Raw genomic sequence first — 23,530 nt, forward strand, 5'->3', positions numbered from 1 at the left:
TCTTCTTTTTCTTTTATTGTGTCTACATGACAAGATGGATGTTAACTGAATTTATTGTGGTTAATCACTTCACAATATATGCATATTAAATCATCATGCTATATGCCTCAAACGTATACAGTTATTATGTCAAATATTCCTCAATAAAAAATAATTTAATCATAAAAGTAAAAGATCACAGAAGTTCCCTACAACCCACCCAGAAAATGTAAGTATCAAAAGAACTCTTCAAGCTGTAGAAATGTTAGTAAGAGAGGTTAAGGATTGAGACCCCACAACTAGTAAGTGGTGGTTTTAACCTCATGCTGTCTGACTCTAAAGACTGCACACTTTCTGCTTTGGGACAAGGACTCCTAGAACTAATCAAAGAATATCAGGAAATGGCAAAAAAGTAGGATGTATCTTAGCTACTAAAGGCAGCAAAACTGGAATTGATGGCAGTATGTGAAAATGTGTCTATGATAAATTAAATTCAAAAACACATTAAAACTATAACAGATGAAATAAAACTATGATTAACTGGACATTAATGACAGAAGAGCCTTTTAATACACAGTTTAAAGAAAAATGGTTAAAAATTTAAAAAATGTTTATCTGCAGCCAGCGTGCATGTTGTCCCTAGACCACGGCACATATTGGAGCTTTCTACCCTTCCCAGCCACGCAACTCCTTTTGACTGACACCACCTAAAGGACCCCTAAGATCAGGTAAATTTCTCATATAATGTACAACCTTATTATAAAATAAAAGGAAAGCTGTGTTCCTAAGAAATAAAACTGCTTACTAAGAAAATTAACATATGTTACTCATCCTTTCTCATTTTTTAGAAAACATATTTCACAACACAGAGTACTAACCACTGTACGATCACAGCATCATATTTCATAAGATACATACTCTGATCATTTTCTGGGTTTTGCCTAGAATTGACAGGCATATGCATATCTTTTGGAATTTGTTTTTTCCTTTGTAAATCAACCTTCCACACAAGGGAAAAACTTTGAAAACTTTGAAAGAAGAAAATTATAAGACAATTGTATTGGGTGAGTTCTAATATTTACTATACAGATGAACAGATGATTCTCATCTTACATATATTTTTATGACCTTCATAGAGTGAACAGAGAATCTAGTTCTACATTTTTTTTGGAAAAATTTTTATATACTTGTTACTGAAAAGTTTAAGTAAATATACATGTAGAGATTTATATTCAGTTTTGGATTTTAACTAGTCATGTTTTGTGATTGCTTTATATTTTATTAAACAATCTACTAGATCTTTCCTCTTTTCTCTTTTCTAGATTAACATAAAATTTGCAAAAGAAAATTTTCCTCTATCATTTGGAATTTAAATACTTAGATATTGAGTATTATTCTTTTGCACCTGGAGACTATAGATTTCCCTTGGCCTGAAGAAGCTATGTTGTAAACGCTTTGATTCCTTTGATTGTGTACTTTAAATTTCCCCCGTTTCTTAATAAATTCCTTTGAAAAATGTGAAAAAAAAAAAAAAAAGCAGTGACCTGAATTCAGTAAAAATCACCAGGAATGTAGATTGGTAGATTAAATCTAGGAGCAAATAGGACCACGGCTTCATCTAACTAATCAAATGGAAAAAAAGAAAAGAATAGAAAACTCAGTTATTGATATAGGTTTTCTACATTGAAATATTATTTCTTTCCCACTTCTACTGATTTTTCAGGATTTTTTTAAGGTCCATTTACAAGCAAGTCACAGTAATTCTGAACGCCACAAAGCTAAACATTCATTCATTTTATATCTTCAGCACCTCAAATTTTCTCTTACTTAGTAAATGGAAAGCAAGTATTTGTTGAAAATAGAAAGGAATGAATAATCAGTAATTAAAAACTCAGATACAATACTATAAAATATTAAGTGCAAGAAGACTATTAGTCTCATTCTGATAAACATTTCTAGAGTAAATTTTTACTACTATTTAAATTCCACTTATTTTGTCTTAATGGGTACTTCAGAAAATGTAACTGTTGATAAATGTTTTAACTAAAGCTATCAGAAAACCAGTACAATTCAAGCTAAATTTTCTTAACCAATTTTGACTCACATTGATACAAACTGAAATAAAAATTTTAAAGTGAATTGTTATATTTTATGCATAACAATTCTTATGGGAATAACTAATTATTAAAAATTAATAAGATATCCTTTTGTTAAAGGAATTTGCATATAGAATGTTTACTATAAAAATATTGACTTCAATTTCTTGAAGTGTTTTTTTTTTTTTTTTCAAAAAACTATATATTTTCTTAAGTTAGTCATTAGACATACATGCCATTCTGTATTGTCATCTTCTTTGCCAAGAGTTAGCAACTTGGTGAGTGGATTTCCAGTGAGACCAGTGTCACTCTCGGGAGACGGGTGTCCATGCTGCACCAGAAGTTCACTGCTTGGCGTGGGAGGATGTGACCTTTTAAAACTTTGGTTGAGAATCTGGTGGTCAAGGGTCATGAAGGGTTTTACTTGCTGTCGCTGAACCTTCTGTAGCTGAGTCCTTGCAGGACTTTCAAAGTGTGCTGGGACCTACCAAATAGAAAACAAACATATGCAATGTGTAGCATCATCTGGTAAAGGAGTTCCACTTTTGACAACTGAATCATGACAGCAAACACTATAATGTCCAGTTTCTTTCTTATTTATTATCTATACATCTGTCATAATTTACATATTAATGGATTATAGTTTTAAGGAATAATTTACAGTTTACTAAAATATTTTAGTAAATATTCAAGGGATTAGATCTGATAGACAGGGATTAGATTCAAGGGATTAGATCTGATAGACGAGTGCCTGATGAACTATGGATGGAGGTTTGTGACACTGTACAGGAGGCAGGGATCAAGACCATCCCCAAGGAAAAGAAATGCAAAAAGGCAAAATGGTTGTCTGAAGAGGCCTTACAAATAGCTATGAAGTGAAGAGAAGTGAAAAGATAGAAGAGAAGAGAAATAGAAGAGAAGTGAAAAGCAAAGGAGAAAAGGAAAGATATACTCATTTGAATGTAGAGTTCCAAAGAATAGCAAGGAGAGATAAGAAAGACTTTCTCAGCAATCAATGCAAAGAAATATAGGAAAACAATAGAATGGAAAAGTCTAAAGATCTCTTCAAGAAAATTAGAGATACCAAGGGAACATTTCATGCAAAGATGGGCTCAATAAAGGACAGAAATGGTATGGACCTAACAGAAACAGAAGATATTAAGAAGATGTGGCAATAATACACAGAAGATCATTTTTGATCTTCACAACCCAGAAAATCATGATGGTGTGATCAGACATCCTTGAATTCGAAGTCAAGTGGGCCTTAGGAAGCATCACTACAAATAAAGCTAGGGAGGTGATGGAATTCCAGTTATTTCAAATCCTAAAAGATGATGCTGTGAAAGTGCTGCACTCAATATGCCAGCAAATCTGGAAAGCTCAGCAGTGGCCACAGGACTGGAAAAGGTCAGTTTTCATTCCAATCCCAAAGAAAGGCAATGCCAAAGAATGTTCAAACTACCACACAGTTGCACTCATCTCACACACTAGCAAAGTAATGCTCAAAATTCTCCAAGCCAGGCTTCAGCAGTACGTGAACCATGAGCTTCCAGATGTTCAAGCTGGATTTAGAAAAGCCAGAGGAACCAGAGATCAAATTGGCAACATCTGTTGGATCATTGAAAAAGTGAGAGAGTTCCAAAAAAAAAACATCTACTTCTGCTTCATTGACTATGCAGAAGCCTTTGACTGTGTGGATCACCACAAAATGTGGAATTTTCTTCAAGAGATGGGAATACCAGACCACCTGACCTGCCTCCTGAGAAATCTGCATGCAAGTCAAGAAGCAACAGTTAGAACCAGACATGGAACAACATCCTAGTTTCAAATTGGGAAAGGAGTATGTCAAGGCTACATATTGTCACCCTGCTTATTTAACTTATATGCAAAGTACATCATGAGAAATGCTGGACTGCATGAAGCACAAGCTGGAATTGAGATTTCCAGGAGAAATATCAACAACCTCAGATATGCAGATGACACCACCTTATGGCAGAAAGCAAAGAAGAACTAAAGAGCCTCTTGATGAAGGTGAAAGAGGAGAGTGAAAAAGTTGGCTTAAAATTCAACATTCAAAAACAAAGGTCATGGTATCCGGTCCCATCACTTCATGGCAAACAGATGGGGAAACAATGGAAACAGTGAGAGACTATTTTGGGGGGCTCCAAAATCACTGCAGATGGTGACTGCAGCCATGAATTTCAAAGACACTTGCTCCTTGGAAGAAAAACTGTGACCAACCTAGACAGCATATTAAAAAGCAGAGACATCACTTTGCCAACAAATGTTCGCCTAGTCAAAGCTTTGGTTTTTCCAGTAGTTATGTATGGATGTGAGAGTTGGACTATAAATAAAGCTGTACACTGAAGAATTGATGCTTTTGAACTGTCGTGTTGGAAAAGACTCTTGAGAGTCCCTTGGACCTCAAGATCAAGCCAGTCAATCCTAAAAGAAATCAGTCCTGACTATTCATAGGAAGGACTGATGCTGACACTGAAACTCCAATACTTTGGCCACCTGATGCGAAGAACTGACTCACTGGAAAAGACCCTGATGATGGGAAAGATTGAAGGTGGGAGAAGAGGACAACAGAGGATGAGATCATTGGATGGCATCACCAACTTGATGGACATGAGTTTGAGTAAACTCTGGGAGTTGATGGACAGGGAGGCCTGGCATGATGCAGTCCATGGGGTCACAAAGAGTCGGACATGACTAAGCGACTGACCTGAACTGAAAATATTTTAAATGTTAACTAACTGTTTAAGAACAGCCATTAAAATAACATGCAACTGGTACCAAACCTGGAATAAATATATAGGCATCAAAACTTTTTGAGGATCTGATAAGAATGACTAAAATAATATAAGGAATATACAGCTAATTCACTATTATTAAGGATTTTTATATATCTCCTAGATTCCTTTGTATTACATATAAATATTATATTGAATATAATTATAATTATTTTTAATTAAAAGTTTAAAAATTATCCATGAAGGAACAGAGACTAGAAATAAATATACTAAACGTTGTCTGATACTTTACAGGTGATGAAAACCTAGGTGATTTTTTTTCAATTTTCTATATTTTCAATGTTTGATACTGAGTTCATTTTCAGCTTTAAAAAATCTTAATTTTAAACCCTTCTGTATTCTCACTTTATAATAACAATACTTTACTAAAGTCATTATGAATTGACAGAAAGAAAAGCATTCAGAGAAAAATCTAACTAGTGTCATGTGCCAACTAAGCAACTATCCAGTATTTTGAAATTCCTCTTTCAAAACATAGACTTAAAATTCTGGGCATCTTCAGTCTAATTATCATACTTAATGATATACCATTATTTGTATAAGGACAACTTTAAGTATTCTAAGCTTTCCCTTTAAAAGCCTCTGAAAATAGGATTGCCCACCAGTCCCCGTTATATTTACTATGCTGCAATATGGCTTCTAATACATTTTCCTCAAGTGGCCTATATATAACCCTATTTAATATTTCCCTCATGTTAAACAATAGCAAAGATTGCTGTACAGTGCTTATTTTTCCTTTTATTTCAGTTTCATAATCTACTCCTTAAATCCCTTAACATGCATTAGCTCAGATAAATAGCCTTTACAAAGGATTTTGCATTTAAATTAGCTGGTTTGGGTTACAATATTGTAGTAGTTACTTCAGTTTAATTCTGTTATGCTGACATTTTTAGCATTATTTTAATTGTACTACCATAAAATAATTTTTCAGTCATATAAAAAAGATTAAGATTGGTAATAAAGATTACACATATTACTAATTATATTGCTATGAGCTTTAAGTTGTAAAATAACATTTCATTAAAATGCCAGTGGTAATTTTTTAGGGTAGCTATTTAGATTATTCTACAGTTTTAAATTAATCCTTCTTAATCCACATACATCTACAAAATATACATTATAAATAACATTTTCAGATTCACAAATCTGATTGATTTTCACACAATGCAAATGAATGCTAAAGAACACTGTATATTTTTCTAAGAAAAGTATGTTGAATCAGAATATACAACTTTCATTAACTAATTTTTCACCATTCATTGATGCTAAAAGCATCATTAGAGTACTTATTTCAGTTTGTGTTACATCAAGTGTCCATGGGAAGTCATAGCTGTGACCCTAGGGCTCTAGAAATTTACAATATACTTGGGCAATATTAATATCAACTACAGCAAAAATGACAATAATGATAAATGTAGAAATATGCAACAAGTATCAAGCACTCTGCTAAGCATTTTATACATATTATTTCATTTACTTTTTGTTACAGTCTTAGGATATAGATATCAATAATATCTACATTATAATTGAAGACACTAGGACTTAGAAAGGTTAAATGGCGTGGCTGTCATCATTCCACTGGCAAGGGGGAGTCGGAATACAGGGCCTGGCTCCCTAAGCACTACAGGATATTGGTTCCTGATTGAAATTACTGGAACACAAAGCAAAAAGCTCAGTAATGTAAAGTCAGTAAGCCTGACTCTTTTGTGACCCCATGGACTGTAGCCTCCCGGGTTCCTCAGTCCATGGGATTTCCCAGGCAAAAATACTGAAGTAGGTTGCCATTTTCTTCTTCAGGGGATCTTCCAGGCCCAAAGTTGAACCCATGCCTCCCACTTGGCAGGTGGATTCTTTACCACTGAGCCACCTGGGAGGTAAACCATAATCAGAGTTTCAAAGCCTTCACCTGTAAGGCCAGAGCAGTTGCAGATTGTGAATTGGTTCTTTAGATTATCAAAGAGATTAAGACCACTAAGATGTAAGGAAGTTTTGCTATTAAAAATAATAAGTAAAACACATCTCTTGAACTCTGAATTACTCAAATAATAATAATTATTATTATTGTTTTCATAATCTCTGAATTATGTCTCAACATTATCTCTCTGGAATGCTGTTACTGCAAACTAAAAATAATGATCAGCTTAAGTTCAAGACTGTCTATGTGCAGAAATCGTTTTATTTCATTTAAAAGGATTTATTTACTTTATTCTCCCTATTTTCCAAAATATTATAAATAACTATGAGCTGTAAATGTAGTGTGGAGTAGGGAAAGGCAACCCACTCCAGTAGTCTTGTCTGGAAAATTCTATGGCCAGGGGAGCCTGGTGGACTACAGTCCATGGGGTCACAAAGAGTTGGACATGACTGAGCAACTGAGCACACACACATGTAAATGTGGTGAAAGGTATTTACACAATTAGATGTAGGCTGAAGATTAATATTGCAGCTGAGTACCAGATTTACCCATGAGCATCCTGACAACAAAGGAAAAGGGAAAATTATTAAAACATATTAGGTGGAACCTTCTGGAATCACAGATACTTGACCATTTTGATCTACAAAATGTCTGTTCCATATTGTTATTCAGTCACTCAGTTGTTTCCAACTCTTTGCAATCCCATGGGCTGCAGCACACCAGGCTTCCCTGTCCTTCACCATCTCCCAGAGCTTGATCAAACTCATGTCCATTGAGTTGGTGATGCCATCCAACCATCTTATCCTCTGTCATCCCCTTCTCCTCCTGCCTTCAATCTTTCAGGCATCAGGACCTCTTCCAAGGAGTCAGTTCTTTGCCTCAGGTGGCCAAAGTATTGGAGTTTCAGTTTTAGCACTAGTCCCTGTAATGATATTCAGGATTGATTTCCTTTAGGATTGACTGGTTTGATCTCCTTGCAGTCCAAGGGACTCTCAAGAGTCTTCTCCAACACCACGGTTCAAAAGCATCAATTCTTCAGCACTCAGCCTTTTTTATTGTCCAGCTCTCACATCCATACATGACTACTGGAAAAACCATAGCTTTGATTACACAGACTTTTGTGGGCAAAGTAATGTCTCTGCTTTTTAATATGTTGTCTAGCTTTGTCATAGCTTTTCTACCAAGGAACAAGCATCTTAATTTCATGGCTGCAGTCACCACCTGCAGTGATTTTGGAGCCCAAGAAAATAAAGTCTGACACTGTTTCCATCGTTTCCCCATCTATTTGCCATGAAGTGATGGGACCAGATGCCACGATTTTTGTTTTCTGAGTGTTGAGTTTTAAGCCAACTTTTTCACTCTCATCTTTCACTTTCATCAAGAGGCTCCTTAGTTCCTCTTGCTTTCTGCCATAAAGGTGGTGTAATTTGCATATCTGAGGTTATTGATATTTCTCCCATCATTCTTGATTCTAGCTTGTGCTTCATCCAGCTGGGAATTTCACATGATGTACTCTTCATATAAGTTAAATAAGCAGGGTGACAATATACAGCCTTGACATACTCCTTTCCCAATTTTGAACCAGTCCGTTGTTCCATGTCTGGTTCTAACTGTGGCTTCTTGACCTGTGTACAGGTTTCTGAGGAGGCAGGTAAGGTGGTGTGGTATTCCTATCTCTTAAAGAATTTTCCACAGTTATAATTCAACCTAATGTATATTTCTTAAAAGTAATTAAATCATGCCAGCTCTTAGGGAAGACATATATTTTTCAGAAAAATATCCAAGAATTTATAAACTAGATTTTTTCATAAAAGACATAATTGATAAAATTCTAGTAGCAGATTTGTAATATGTGCAGTGAAATTCTTTACATGCTCAGATTTAAATATATATATATATTTATTTATTATCTAAAAAGAGTCATCCAGGAACAATCTGAAACTTGACTATGGGAGGTTTATTGGGGGCTGCTCTCAAAACCAGTTCGACAACAGAATGAGGGAAGCAGGATCAGATGGAAGCAAGTGTAATTCAGTCATGAAGGGGATAATGTTGGCCAAGCACCATAACTTCCACCACATTTATTCTTGATCAAAAGCCCAAAGCATAATATGAATCATCTCAAGTGAAAGCCCAAACATAAAACTTTATACTAATGTGACTTGACCCTTAGATACCAGAGATCACACTTAGAGCAGGTGGAACAATGTTTTCCAAACCAATTTATACAGCAGACTCCATATTTAAGCACACTAACCTAGATGATCAGCTGGTTAGATCATAAACCCAATATCAGTTTTCTCAAGCTAGGCTTTTGATAGAAATTATGTTTTTTTCAGAAGTTCCATTATTTGGAGTTACAAAAATGAAACAGCTTAAAACATCCAATTATTTTTTTAATGTGTTTCAAATGTAGTTAAGCTCTCATAATCTAATAGAGAGCTGTGGATCTTTTTAAAAACTAGAAATGCATGTGTTGATATGCTATAAAAATGCTTACATTCATTAATAAGATAACCGAGGGAATGTACTTAATGGGTCAATTGAAGAATTTTTTTTAATTAGAAATACACAAATTCCTACAAGTACAAGAGGCTAAAGAAGTTGGTCAAGAAGAGGAAAAAAGCATTATTCTGGTTGTAGAAAATATAATCACTGGAGAATCACAAATGCAAAATATATGTGTTTATGTTTTTTTTAATTTCTATTCCTATTTTTAGACTAGAATAGATGCAGGAAAATTCTGATTATTGAGAGAATGATGGAAATCCATGAGCAAGCCGGCCAATACTACAGACAAAAAGTCAGATATTCTCTGACACAGCAGAAGATGATTAAGAATATCTGATATCTGAGGTTTATTTTAAATTCCAGAGTTTAGATCAATCTTGGATGGTTTCACCTATATAAATCAGTAAATATTGTTAGAAATTAAAACTAACAAAGTGTTATGTGGCCCTATTTGTGTTTGTATTTAAAATCTCCTGGTAGGTAGTAGAGCTGTGGAGTAATACAGGCCAGGCAAGCAGTTCTGGCTAGAAGAGCTCTCTATGTTCACATGTGGAGGCATTCTTATTCTCACGTGAAGTGAAGTGAAGCCGCTCAGTCGTGTCCGACTCTTTGTGACCCCATGGATTGTAGCCTACAAGGCTCCTCTGTCCATGGAATTTTCCAGGCAAGAGTACTGGAGTGGGTTGCCACATGAATTATCCCAATTTACATTTCATTGTTCCACACTATAGCCTTTTGACTTAGTCCTCAGATGAGTTTCAGATCCTATCTAGTGGATAGCAACAGGAAGGGTATTTTGTGGGAGGAAATTTTAGAAACAATTCGATGGGTGGCTGTACAAAAAAACAAAAACTGCAAAGGACTTCATCAACCCTGTGATTCTCTGTCTATGATATTGTCTACTGTTATCATATATTCTTAAGTATTGGTACAAATCATATAAAAACTTTTAAACATAATTCATATTTATGCAAATATATATAAGATAGCCTCTTTAAAAAGTTATCTTTTTACAGAGAAATCATAAGATAATTATAAAAGCCATCAGCTAATTCTTTCAACATTCACTCAGCAGTGAGAATGTGCTCTTTGTTAAAGCTAGTCCCAAGGGAAAATCATTCCTTTCCAGAAAGCAGGTCTGTGACCCATGTGTCACCATCCACCTGGAGACCGCTTATCTTAACTGAGGGCACAGAACCTGGGAGGAGATGAAACACCTTCTGGGTACTGGCCTTTTGAAATTCAAAACTAAAAAGTGGTGGCAAACATCACACAAGCAATTGTCTCAATAACATTTTATCATCATTAATTTGACTCGCAAAAAAAAAAAAAACAGTCAGGCATGACTACTTGCAAAAACAGAAACAGAAACATATTCAGCAAGAAATACATTTATTTTATACATATTTACTATTTGGTCATAGTAAACAAAAACACATGTACTACCACCACATAAGTATGTATGCTGCTGCTGCTGCTGCATCACTTCAGTCGTGTCCAACTCTGTGCGATCCCATAGACGGCAGCCCACCAGGCTCCCCCATCCCTGGGATTCTCCAGACAAGAACACTGGAGTGGGTTGCCATTTCCTTCTCCAGTGCAGGAAAGTGAAAAGTGAAAGTGAAGTCGCTCAGTCATGTCTGACTATTCGTGACCCCATGGACTGCAGCCCACCAGGCTCCCCTGCCCATGGGATTTTCCAGGCAAGAGTACTGGAGTGGGGAGCCATCGCCTTCTCCGACAAGCATGTATATACACATAAAAAAGCAAGACAGACAATCTCATTCACTACAACATGACAGTACTTATTTAATTTTGCTAATTTTGTACTAAGGTTGAATTTAATAAATGAAGGAAAAGCTTGGATTTCATGAGTAATAGGTAACTATTAATTATGTTCCCAGTAGCAGAGGTACATAAGAAGAAATCTATTTTGGGGAGCTTATGAATCTACTACCTCCTAGATACCTACTCATAAAAGCCACATGACATTGTTAATATTCTGTAGCAAAGATTAATAACTCATTTCTTCAAATCATACTTTCTTCACAGCAGTCTTTGGATATGATATACCCATAAATCTCATCTTGACTAAACCTAAAATTATACAGTCGAGCTTGTCTGATTGAGATATAACTACTGAACAAAGTAGGCTGGGTTCATCAAAAGTTTTACTTAGATTTCTAAATAGCTGTCAGCATATTTCAGCTGAACATTATATAATCCAAAGCTATTCAATGGATAATAATATAAAATGTGATTGTAACATATTCTTTCACTCCCAATCATTTGAATTTGGATAATTCCAATGGTGTGTCTTTAGAAGAGGCCCACACTTAAGAGACTTTAAAGAAGCATGAATATTATTAAGCAGAGTGTTCCTAATTCAATAGTATTCTAGCAGGAAAAATGCTTGCACTCCACAAGCCCTCATATTTTTACTGTAAAATGTTAGTTTCCCTAACAACTCCATCTAGCTCCACCTATACTTGCTTTGATTTACTTAGAGTCCGACACGACTGAAGTGACTTAGCAGCAGCAGCATCTCAGGAAAATTACATTTTGTATCCCAGCTGGCACTAGTGGTAAAGAATCCTTCTGCCAGTGCAAGAGACATAAGAGACTCAGGTTCGACCCTTGAGTACAGAAGATCCCCTGGAGGAGGGAATGGCAACCCACTTCAGTATTCTTGCCTGGAGAATACAAATGGACAGAGAAGCCTGGCGAGCTAAGTGCATAGGGTTGCAATGAGCTGGAAACGACTGAAGCGACTTAGCAAGCACACATGCATACCTCTACCTCTTTAAAAGAATTAGAACAAATGCCAGAAATGACTGAAGTTTATCTGCTTTTTAAGAATATGTGTATTTAGAAATTGAGACCAATAAGTATCAACTAAGAATCACATCAGACACTAACCACTTCCTACTGACTTCAAAATGACACAATAGCCACACACACACACATTAAAGTCACGTTGCAATATCACCACTAACTGAAATAAGTTAATATGAAAAATGCAGATAACTTAAGTGATAATGTTTTAAAATATATATGACATTGCATTTATAGGCTTAGCATTCATTAATTCTACAAATATTTGAGTGCCTACTACACATCAGGTTTTACACTACTGTGATAAGCTCTGGGGATGTAATTATGAACAAAATAGGTACAACCCAGTATTCAGAGTTCACAGTCTACTAGAAGAGATAGATAATTAAAATATAATTATAACACAATATGATAAACCCTATGAAAGTAAAAGGTGTCACAAAATCAAGCAGAAAGGCCTCAATAAAATGGGAATAAATCATTCAAATGATAGTTTCTGCTATTAATTTCACTGATTCATTCACTTAATAAATATGTATATGCCTATATAGAGAGCCAGTTGTGTGGGAAAAATGGTGAGCAAATTGAAACATGGTCCCACTCCTCATGAAGTTTACGAACAGGTGGAAGAGACAGACTTTAATCTATACTTTCAAGTATTACAAGTGAGGGACAAGCGAGATGCACATGCCTATGATCTTGTAGAAAAAGATCATCTGGACAGAAGTTAGGGACAATTTCCCTAAAGAAGGAATGGTATGGTTAGATCGGAGGGTGAGTAAGAAGGAAGGAGAGGCAGAGTATAGGGAAAAAAAACATTCCATGGAGATAAAGAAGCATGTGGGAAGACCCTGGTGGGAAGAAATGAGATGAGAAAAATGCACTGAAAGGAGATGACATGACTAGACCAGAGTGTGATATAAGGCTGAGAAGATCAGCAGGGCCAATTCATGAATTCATGCAATATTTTCAGTATATAAAGATATCTTATTTTCTTTATCACAAGAATGATGGCAGTAACAGTTAAGTGGATGAATTTTAGAGGGGCAAAATATGAGAATCTAGGAGAGAAAAAAGGGCTGCTTGAATTAGGGTCATGTGATAAGGGTTGTCAGTCACATGGAAACAAATATATGGAGTCAAGAGATGTTTAGAAATGGATTAAAAAATGACATCTGAGGTTCTGGCTTAAGTGACTGAATAGATAGTGATGCTCTTCACAGAGAAGACTGGGTTTTTTTAGGGCAACAAAGAATCATAAGTTTAGTTTTGAACACACTGAGTTTGTGATGTTTTGAAGGTACCCAAGAAGGTATGTGAAGTACACGGCTGCATACACGGGTCTGGAATTCAGAGGTAAGGTATGAGTTGTGAATAAAGTTTACAAAACATTTATGCTTAAGTGATAACCAAGATGATCTTTGGAGGATGTACAGAAGAGAAGATAAAAGACAGCCTAGTGTCAAAGATGGTGAACTCACAAGTTCTAATTACACATAGGGAAATCTATTCTGATTCTAAACTTTTATTTTTCCCCTGGGTTCCAGTAATTTCTCCCTCACATTTTGCAAAATGCTTATTTGAAGTTTGTGTGTGTTACATTGTCAGGTAAATCCTCTTTAACAAAATAGCTATTAGTTTGCCCTATTTCCAAAATTATGCATTCAATCTCTTAGTGTAAATACAGAGCTATTTTCCTAGTCCAATAACACTACAATTCTAATATTCTCAGTTTCCCACCTCTTAGCTACAATTCCAAAATCCAAAAAGTTTTAGAAGTAGGAGTTTTTTTTAACTTTGGCACAAACTCATTTGGTGGTAAAATCAAACCTGAAATGAGACAACCCTATAACCCTTCTTTAGCCCTCTAACAGTAGATATTCATATGCACAGCTGAAGGTACAATAGTGTTTGATTATGGGATGCTGTTTTGGATGCTGGAGGCTGTGGTGGAATATACTATCATAAATACTCAGTTGGTCCTCTGCAATTATTTTCTAAAACTTCAGTACAATATTTAACTATTTTATTTTCAGAAATTACAGCATATCATAAATTAAAATTAAGCATTTTCTCTCTTGGAGAAATAATAGATGAGCAAATGTTCTTTCCAATTCAATAAACCAACTGAATACATGAAAGATGTATTCTTCCCTTAATAGGAAAGAATTGGTCAGTTATAAAATTTTATTTTGATACTGTTAGCAATATGTGAACCGTGAACTTCCAGATGTTCAAGCTAGTTTTAGGAAAGGCAGAGGAAACAGAGATCAAATTGCCAACATTCGCTGGATCATCGAAAAATCAAGAGAGTTCCAGAAAAACATCTATTTCTGCTTTATTGACTATGCCAAAGCCTTTGACTGTGTGGATCACAACAAACTATGGAAAATTCTTAAAGAGATGGGAATACCAGACCACCTGACCTGCCTCTTGAGAAACCTATATGCAGGTCAGGAAGCAACAGTTAGAACTGGACATGGAACAACAGACTGGTTCCAAACAGGAAAAGGAGTTCGTCAAGGCTTTATGTTGTCACCCTGCCTATTTAACTTCTATGCAGAGTACATCATGAGAAATGCTGGGCTGGAAGAAGCACAGGCTGGAATCAAGATTGCCCGGAGAAAGATCAGTAACCTCAGATATGCAGATGACACCACCCTTATGGCAGAAAGTGAAGAGGAACTAAAAAGCCTCTTGATGAAAGCAAAAGTGGAGAGTGAAAAGTTGGCTTAAAACTCAACATTCAGCAGATGAAGATCATGGCATCTGGTCCCATTACTTCAAGGGAAATAGATGGGGAAACAGTGGAAACAGTGTCAGACTTTATTTTTTTGGACTCCAAAATCACTGCAGATGGTGATTGCAGCCATGAAATTAAAAGACACTTACTCCTTGGAAGGAAACCAACCTAGATAGCATATTGAAAAGCAGAGACATTACTTTGCCAACAAAGATCCGTCTAGTCAAGGCGGTTTTTCTAGTGGTCATGTATGGATGTGAGAGTTGGACTGTGAAGAAAGCTGAGCGCCGAAGAATAGATGCTTTTGAATTGTGGTGTTGGAGAAGACTCTTGAGAGTCCCTTGGACTGCAAGGAGATCCAACCAGTCCATTCTGAAGGAGATCATCAGCCCTGGGTGTTCTTTGGAAGGAATGATGCTAAAGCTGAAACTCCAGGACTTTGGCCACCTCATGCGAAGAGTTGACTCATTGGAAAAGACTCTGATGCTGGGTGGGATTGGGGGCAGGAGGAGAAGGGGACGACAGAGGATGAGATGGCTGGATGGCATCACTGACTCGATGGACATGAGTCTGAGTGAACTCCGGGATTTGGTGATGGACAGGGAGGCCTGGCGTGCTGCGATTCTTGGGATCGCAAAGAGTCTGACATGACTGAGCGACTGAACTGAACTGAACTGTGACATTTAAGTTTAGTGTTTATGGCTATATTTAAGTAAGTCAGTACTCCAGTTTATATTCTTTTTAGAAGTTTATCATGCGATTAAATTTTTTTCATGTAAATGTGAAAATATACAAGTTAATTATTTAAGCTAGATTCAGTAAAATAAGTTTTAAATTCTAAAAAAAAGACACGTTTATCTAAATTCATTAAGGCCTAAACATATATTAATGAAACTATTATAAAACAAAAGACATTTTTCTTCAGAAATCAACCGTTGTATTTAGATGAAGCTTTATACTTCAGTTACTTTCAACTTAAAACAAAGCTCTCATGTAATGCTTAAATGTACTATTTTTCTTCCTCTGTATAGTGACATTTTGATATCATTTTTATTATGAAATTGTGAATGTTCTTTCAAGGATGCAGAAAATAAAGCAGAAACAAGACTGATTTCTTTAAAAGGTTGTATTTCAAATATCTTGGAAAGTCATCAATGCATTTTTTAAAAAACATTTTACATGTTCTAAAATAGAGCCAAAGTCATAAATAGGAATATCTGGAACAAAAACCCAAACTTTCCTATAATACTTGTTATCTCTTGTATCATTCTGCTACAAATGCATTATATTTTTTTTATTTTTTAGTATATGTTAATGGTACAATTTGGGATAACATCAATATATTGCCAACTTATGCAGACCTTACAAAAGAAATTCACAGGCCACTTAGTTTTTAAGATTAATTTACAATAAATAAACATGTATTTTTGTAAGAATAAAAGGACCATAAATGCTTATTTCTAAAAAGAAATTCTAAATAATTCAGACTGGTTTATATTGTCTTAGGCTTGAAAACTTTTTATATCCCTTATCTACTTTATGAGTTGATATATGGTCATCAATTAATAAAGTCATTTTTATCATAATAAAATGTCATCATTAGAACTGCAGTATTCCAGCCTAACCATTTTCTAAAGAATATGATTGGGGCATTTTAGGTTGTTAAATATTAAAATAATCTAATTGAAAATGAGACTTTAAAATTATTCATTATGATTGACAAATGGCAGAAAATAGCTCTGTTTCATAAGTACATTTCATCTTTCAACTTTTGTAGATACTACTAGTATTTCTGGAGGAGAAAAAAAAGTAAAATTTATCTTGTCTTTGTTTTACATAACTAGTACATAGAATTATTTTTGGCTCTCTGGTCTAAAGGCACCTGTTACTACATTATTTACATAAAACAAATTCCCCAAGTAAATGTGTTCTCATGTATGAAAGACCTTCAAACAAAGTTGTACTTTTACTTTCTCTTTATCACTGAAGAACGGTTCTTGTTTAGAATCAAAAAAATATAATTCCAACTTAAATTGTTTATGTTATAGTAAGTATATAGCCACGAAATACTAATTTGTTGAGAAGACTGATCACAGGACCTCATGGACTAGTTGAAAGCCCCAGAATGCAAAATAATAGTAGCCACAGTCACAAGTTGAATCAAACCAATAATTTGATTAAACGCCTTTATCTTGATGAAAGTGAAAGAGTAGAGTGAAAAAGTTGGCTTAAAACTCAACATTGAGAAAACTAAGATCATGGCATCTGGTCCCATCACTTCATGGCACATAGATGGGGAAACAATGGAAACAGTGAGAAACTGTATTTTCTTGGGCTCCAAAACCACTGCAGATGGTGACTGTAGCCATCAAATTAAAAGATGCTTGCTCCTTGGAAGAAAAGCTATGACAAACCTAGACAGCATATTAAAAAGCAGAGACATTACTGTGCCTACAAAGGTCCATCTAGCTATAGTTTTTCCAGTAGTAATGTACATATGTGAGAGTTGTACTATAAAGAAAGCTAAGCAGGGAAGAATTGATGCTTTCAAAATGTGGTGCTGGAGAAGACTCTTGAGAGTTCTTTGGACTGCAAGAAGATCCAACCAGTCCATCCTAAAGGAGATCAGTCCTGAATATTCATTGGAAGGACTGATGCTGAAGCTGAAATTCCAATACTTTGGCCACCTGATGCAAAGAACTGACTCACTGGAAAAGACCCTAATGCTGAGAAAGATTGAAGGTGGGAGGAGAAAGGGACGACAGAGGATAAGATGGTTGGATGACATCGCAGACTCAATGGACAAAAGTTTGAGTAATCTCTGGGAGTTGGTGATGGACAGGGAAACCTGGCATGCTGCAGTCCTTGGGGTTACAAAGAGTTGGACACAACTGAGCAACTGAACTGATCCTCATTTTATGGATAAAGAAACTGAAGCTCAAACAGGTTATCAGACTCACTCACAATCACAAGGCAGAAAAGTGAATTTGATTTCACATCTTTTGATTACAAGGAGAGTATTTTCTCAATTACATGTTTTTTTATTATCAGCATACAAAGATAGTAAAACTCCACCCGCAGCATTAGAAAAAATGTTTCCCACATTTGTATATGAATCAGTTGATTCTACTCTCTAATGAAAGAACTGTTGGAGTTGCTTCCCCACTATTAGTTGACTTAGCTTGATTCACTTTTCAGTTCAGTTCAGTCACTCAATCATGTCCGACTCTTTGCGACCTCATGAATTGCAACACGCCAGGCCTCCCTGTCCATCACCAACTCCCGGAGTTCACTCAGACTCACGTCCATTGAGTCAATGATGCCATCAGCCATCTCATCCTCTGTCGTCCCCTTCTCCTCCTGCCCCCAATCCCTCCCAGCATCAGAGTCTTTTCCAATGAGTCAACTCTTCGCATGAGGTGGCCAAAGTCCTGGAGTTTCAGCTTCAGCATCATTCCTTCCAAAGAACACCCAGGACTGATCTCCTTTAGAATGGACTGGTTGGATCTCCTTGCAGTCCAAGGGACTCTCAAGAGTCTTCTCCAACACCACAGTTCAAAAGCATCAATTCTTCGGTACTCAGCTTTCTTCACAGTCTAACTCACATCCATACATCACCACTAGAAAAACCGCCTTGACTAGACGGATCTTTGTTGGCAAAGTAATGTCTCTGCTTTTCAATATGCTATCTAGGTTGGTCATAACTTTCCTTCCAAGGAGTAAGCGTCTTTTAATTTCATGGCTGCAATCACCATCTGCAGTGATTTTGGAGCCCCCAAAAATAAAGTCTCTCACTGTTTTCACTGTTTCCCCATCTATTTCCCATGAAGTGATGGGACCAGATGCCATGATCTTCATCTTCTGAATGTTGAGCTTTAAGCCAACTTTTTCACTCTCCTCTTTCTCTTACATCAAGAGGCTTTTTAGTTCCTCCTCACTTTCTGCCATAAGGGTGGTGTCATCTGCATATCTGAGGTTATTGATATTTCTCCTGGCAATCTTGATTCCAGCTTGTGCTTCTTCCAGCCCAGCATTTCTCATGATGTACTCTGCATAGAAGTTAAATAAGCAGGGTGACAATATACAGTCTTGACGAACTCCTTTTCCTATTTGAAACCAGTCTGTTGTTCCATATCCACTTCTAACTGTTGCTTCCTGACCTGCATATAGGTTTCTCAAGAGGCAGGTCAGGTGGTCTGGTATTCCCATCTCTTTAAGAATTTTCCACAGTTTCTTGTGATCCACACAAAGGCTTTGGCATAGTCAATAAAGCAGAAATATATGTTTTTCTGGAACTCTCTTGATTTTTCGATGATCCAGTGGATGTTGGCAATTTGATCTTTGGTTCCTCTGCCTTTTTAAAAACCAGATTGAACATCTGGAAATTCATGGTTCATGTATTGCTGAAGCCTGGCTTGGAGAATTTTGAGCATTACTTTGCTAGTGTGTGAGATGAGTGCAATTGTGCAGTAGTGAGCATTTTTTGGCATTGCCTTTCTTTGGGATTAGAATGAAAACTGACCTTTTCCAGTCCTATGGCCACTGCTGAGTTTTCCAAACTTGCTGGCCTATTGAGTGCAGCATTTTCACAGCATCATCTTTCAGGATTTGGAATAGCTCAACTGGAATTCCATTACCTCCACTAGCTTTGTTCATAGTGATGCTTTCTAAGGCCCACTTGACCTTGTACTGTAAGATGTCTGGCTCTAGGTGAGTGATCATTATGGTTATCTAGGTCACTAAGAAATAGGAGAGTGAAAAAGTTCACTTAAACCTCAACATTCAGAAAACTAAGATCACGGCATCCAATCCCATCACTTCATGGCAAATAGTTGGGAAAACAGTGGAAACAGTGGCTGACTATTTTTTTGAGCTCCAAAATGGTGATTGAAGCCATGAAATTAAAAGACTCTTACTCCTTGGAAGGAAAGTTATGACCAACCTAGACAGAATATTAAAAAGCAGAGACATTTCTTTGCCAACAAAGGTCTGTCTAGTCAAGGCTATGGTTTTTCCAGTAGTCATGTATGGATGTGAGAGTTGGACTATAAAGAAAGCTGAGCACCGAAGAACTGATGCTTTTGAACCGTGGTGTTGGAGAAGACTCTTGACAGTCCCTTGGACTGCAAGGAGATCCAACCAATCCATCCTAAAGGAAATTAGTCCTGGGTGTTCACTGGAAGGACTGATGTTGAAGCTGAAGCTGCAATATTTTGGCCACCTAATGTGAAGAGCTGACTCATCTGAAAAGACCCTGATGTTGGGAAAGATTGAAGGCAGGAGGAGAAGGGGACGACAGAGGACGAGACGGTTAGATGGCATCACCGATATGAGTTTGAGTGAATCCCGGGAGTTGGTGATGAACAGCGAGGCCTGGCCTGCTGCGGTTCATGGGATCACAAAGAGTGGGACATGACTGAGCAACTGAACTGAAATAAACTGATCAGAGGGCAGCAGGTTGAAAACCACAATCACAGGAAACTAACCAATCTAATCACATGGACCACAACCTTGTCTAACTCAATGAAACTATAAGCCATGCTGTGTAGGGCCACCCAAGACGGACGGGTCATGGTGGAGAGTTCTGACAAAATATGGCCCACTGGAGAAGGGAATGGCAAACCACTTCAGTATTCTTGCCCTGAGAACCCCATGAACAGTATGAAAAGGCAAAAAGATAGGACGCTGAAAGATGAACTTCCCAGGTCGGTAGGTGCCCAATATGCTGCTGGCGATCAGTGGAGAAATAACTCCAGAAAGAATGAAGAGATGGAGCCAAGGCAAAAACAACACCCACTTATGGATGTGACTGGTGATGGAAGCAAGGTCCAATGCTGTAAAGAGCAATATTGCATACGAACCTGGAATGTTAGGTCCATGAATCAAGGCAAATTGGAAGTGGTCAAACAGGAGATGGCAAGAATGAACATCGACATTTTAGGAATCAGTGAACTAAAATGGACTGGAATGGGTAAATTTAACTCAGATGACCATTATATCTACTACTGTAGGCAAGAATCCCTTAGAAGAAATAGAGTTGCCCTCAGAGTCAACAAAAGAGTTCGAAATGCAGTACTTGGATGCAATCTCAAAAATGACAAAATGATCTCTCTTCATTTCCAAGGCAAATCATTCAATATCAAGTTAATCCAAGTCTATGCCCCAACCAATAATGCTGAAGAAGCTGAAGTTGAAGGATTCTATGAAGACCTACAAGACCTTTTAGGACTAACACCCAAAAAAGATGTCCTTTTCATTACAGGGGACTGGAATGCAAAAGTAGGAAGTCGAGAAACACCTGGAGTAACAGGCAAATTTGGCCTTGGAGTACAGAATGAAGCAGGGCAAAAGCTAATAGAGTTTTGCCAAGAAAATGCACTGGTCATAGCAAACACCCTCTTCCAACAACACAAGAGAAGACTCCACACATGGACATCACCAGATGGACAACACCAAAATCAGATTGATTATATTCTTTGTAGCCAAAGATGGAGAAACTCTATACAGTCAGCATAAACAAGACCAGGAGCTGACTGTGGCTCAGATCATGAACTCCCCAAATCTAATATGTTTAATTAACCTATCAATGTCATTAAATGCTCCAATAGCAGAAGTTATAAAAGCAAAATGTTGCTTTCCTACCCCCTTCCTCCCTTCCTTTCTTTATTCCTCAATGTGATCTGAATATAGTATGTGTGCATGATAAGTCGCTTTAGTATAGGTGAGAACAGATGAAAATAGAAAACTGGGCAGAAGTCACTTCATAAAAATGAACAAACACCACCCTGAGCTTTGTACTGACAGCCCCAGTGTGCCATACTGGACTTTTAGCAGGCTAGTAAGATGATCAATTAGTATTTCATAAAAATCCCCTAGGCAAAAATATGGAGACTGGATTATTGAAAGATGAGGACACAGGAGAACAATTGGGAGTTTTTAGTAATATTCCAGGAGAGGAGACTAGAGGGCCCAAGTTATGGCAATAGAATTTGATATTTTAAAGGTAGGTCAAATACTATCCATAATACAGAGGATAAATTTTGAAAAATATGTACAGGATTTCTTATTGATTTATACATGTGGTGAAGGAGAAGGAAGATTCACCTTGATGATTCACCTATAATGCTTCCATCTGAAATGAGAAATTGTGGAGAAGATGGCACTTAATCTAAATAAAGAATAAAAATGGAGGTAAACAATTAGAAGGAAAGATGATAACTTCAGTGTTAGACATAATGAAATCAGAGTGACTGTAAAGTGTCCAAGAGGAAGGCCTAGTTAATAGCTAGATGTGTGCACTTACAGAAACAGACTTGGTGGCCATCTCAGAATAAATCGCTGAATCAGGGTTTTACTTAAAATCACACCAAACAAAGAGTTAGAGTTAAAAAGACAGAAGCCAGGTAAAGGACCCTGAGGAACGTGTAATGGGCAAGGAAGACTAGAGAAATCTCAAGAAAGTATAATGAAAATTAGGGTAGAATGATATAACAAAGCCAAAGTAGGATAGAATTTCAAGGAAAATAAGTGGTTAACAGAGTCAAATGCTACAGGGATGAGCGAACAGAAAGAGCAGGAGACATTGCTATTTTACCACTGATCTTATTTAATAAAGGCATGTGAGATCGCACCTAAGTCCAGAACATTCACAAAACATTTCCATGAGAAAAAGTAGATCTTTTTTAGGAGTGCTGAAGAGAAGCACGTGAATGTATTTCAAACAATAACAGGATATTTCAAATTCTCAAAAAAAATGTATTAGGGTGTTCAACCAATGTAAACCGGACTTCAAAAAATTTTGCTTACAGTAGACAATAACCTCATTATGTTCTCCCATAAAATCCCACATGATAATGTGAAAATCAATCATTATTTCCATCCAGGTTTTTGTCTTGCCCAAACCTGGGAGCTAATTTCCAAGTAAATTTCCTAAAGGAACATAAGATAGATAAAAGGGGGCTTGCTTTTAAAAAGCAGCTCAGATAATGTTAATCAGATTCTCTTGCCTCTCATCAAAGGTTTGTTTGGTGTTTTGTTTTTTTCTGTCTCTCATAAATTCTTAGAAGGGCTACTATTAGTGGCAAGGTCAACTTTGCCTTACCACAAGTCACTAATGACTGAATTGGTAACTTGATACCTGAGAAGTCTTTTGCTGTCATACATCTATCACCAACTCTTCAGAGGAGTAAGAGAATATGATGCCTTACTAGGACTTGGCCAAGTTAGGGGAGAGTTTCAATCTTATTGAATTCTATATTGCATAGGGGAAATGTGATTGTTTTGTAGCCTATAAATATATTGCCAGGCTGTGCAAGCAGTAAGACATCTCACTCTAGAAAGTCAAATGCTGCAATGTGTCACTTTCAAACTTCTCTCACTGGTCCCAGGAAAATATGTACAGATTTCAAATAAAGTTATTTAAAGTAGATTCTGGTATACAGACACCCACGTACTCCAAAGTTAAATTTTCCAGTTAGACTGTCTCCAGTCAGTCTGACCACTTCAAAATGACAGGCAAGCCAGTCAAATAAGCAGTCATAGTGGGCCAAAAATCTGTCAAAATAAACCATTAACTGGTGATTACTTTTTGACTGACTTGAGCAGTCAAGTTAATCAAAACAGTCAAACCAGCTTT

The 23,530-nt window shown here is 36.6% G+C and overlaps 1 protein-coding gene across 5 annotated transcripts in view; it reads right to left on the reverse strand.

Annotated features, from left to right (window-relative positions):
• Positions 1-23,530, reverse strand: part of TFEC (transcription factor EC) — a 99,789-nt gene that overhangs the window by 67,153 nt on the left and 9,106 nt on the right. For all 5 annotated transcript variants that reach the window (XM_070369581.1, XM_070369584.1, XM_005907742.3 and 2 more), the window contains exon 2: positions 2,308-2,559. In XM_070369581.1, coding sequence (XP_070225682.1) covers positions 2,308-2,487 — 180 coding nt within the window. In that variant the 5' untranslated portion in view covers positions 2,488-2,559. The remainder of the gene's footprint in view (positions 1-2,307; positions 2,560-23,530) is intronic.

This window comes from Bos mutus, chromosome 4, assembly GCF_027580195.1.
Source record: "Bos mutus isolate GX-2022 chromosome 4, NWIPB_WYAK_1.1, whole genome shotgun sequence".
In the NCBI taxonomy this organism is placed as follows: domain Eukaryota; kingdom Metazoa; phylum Chordata; class Mammalia; order Artiodactyla; family Bovidae; genus Bos; species Bos mutus.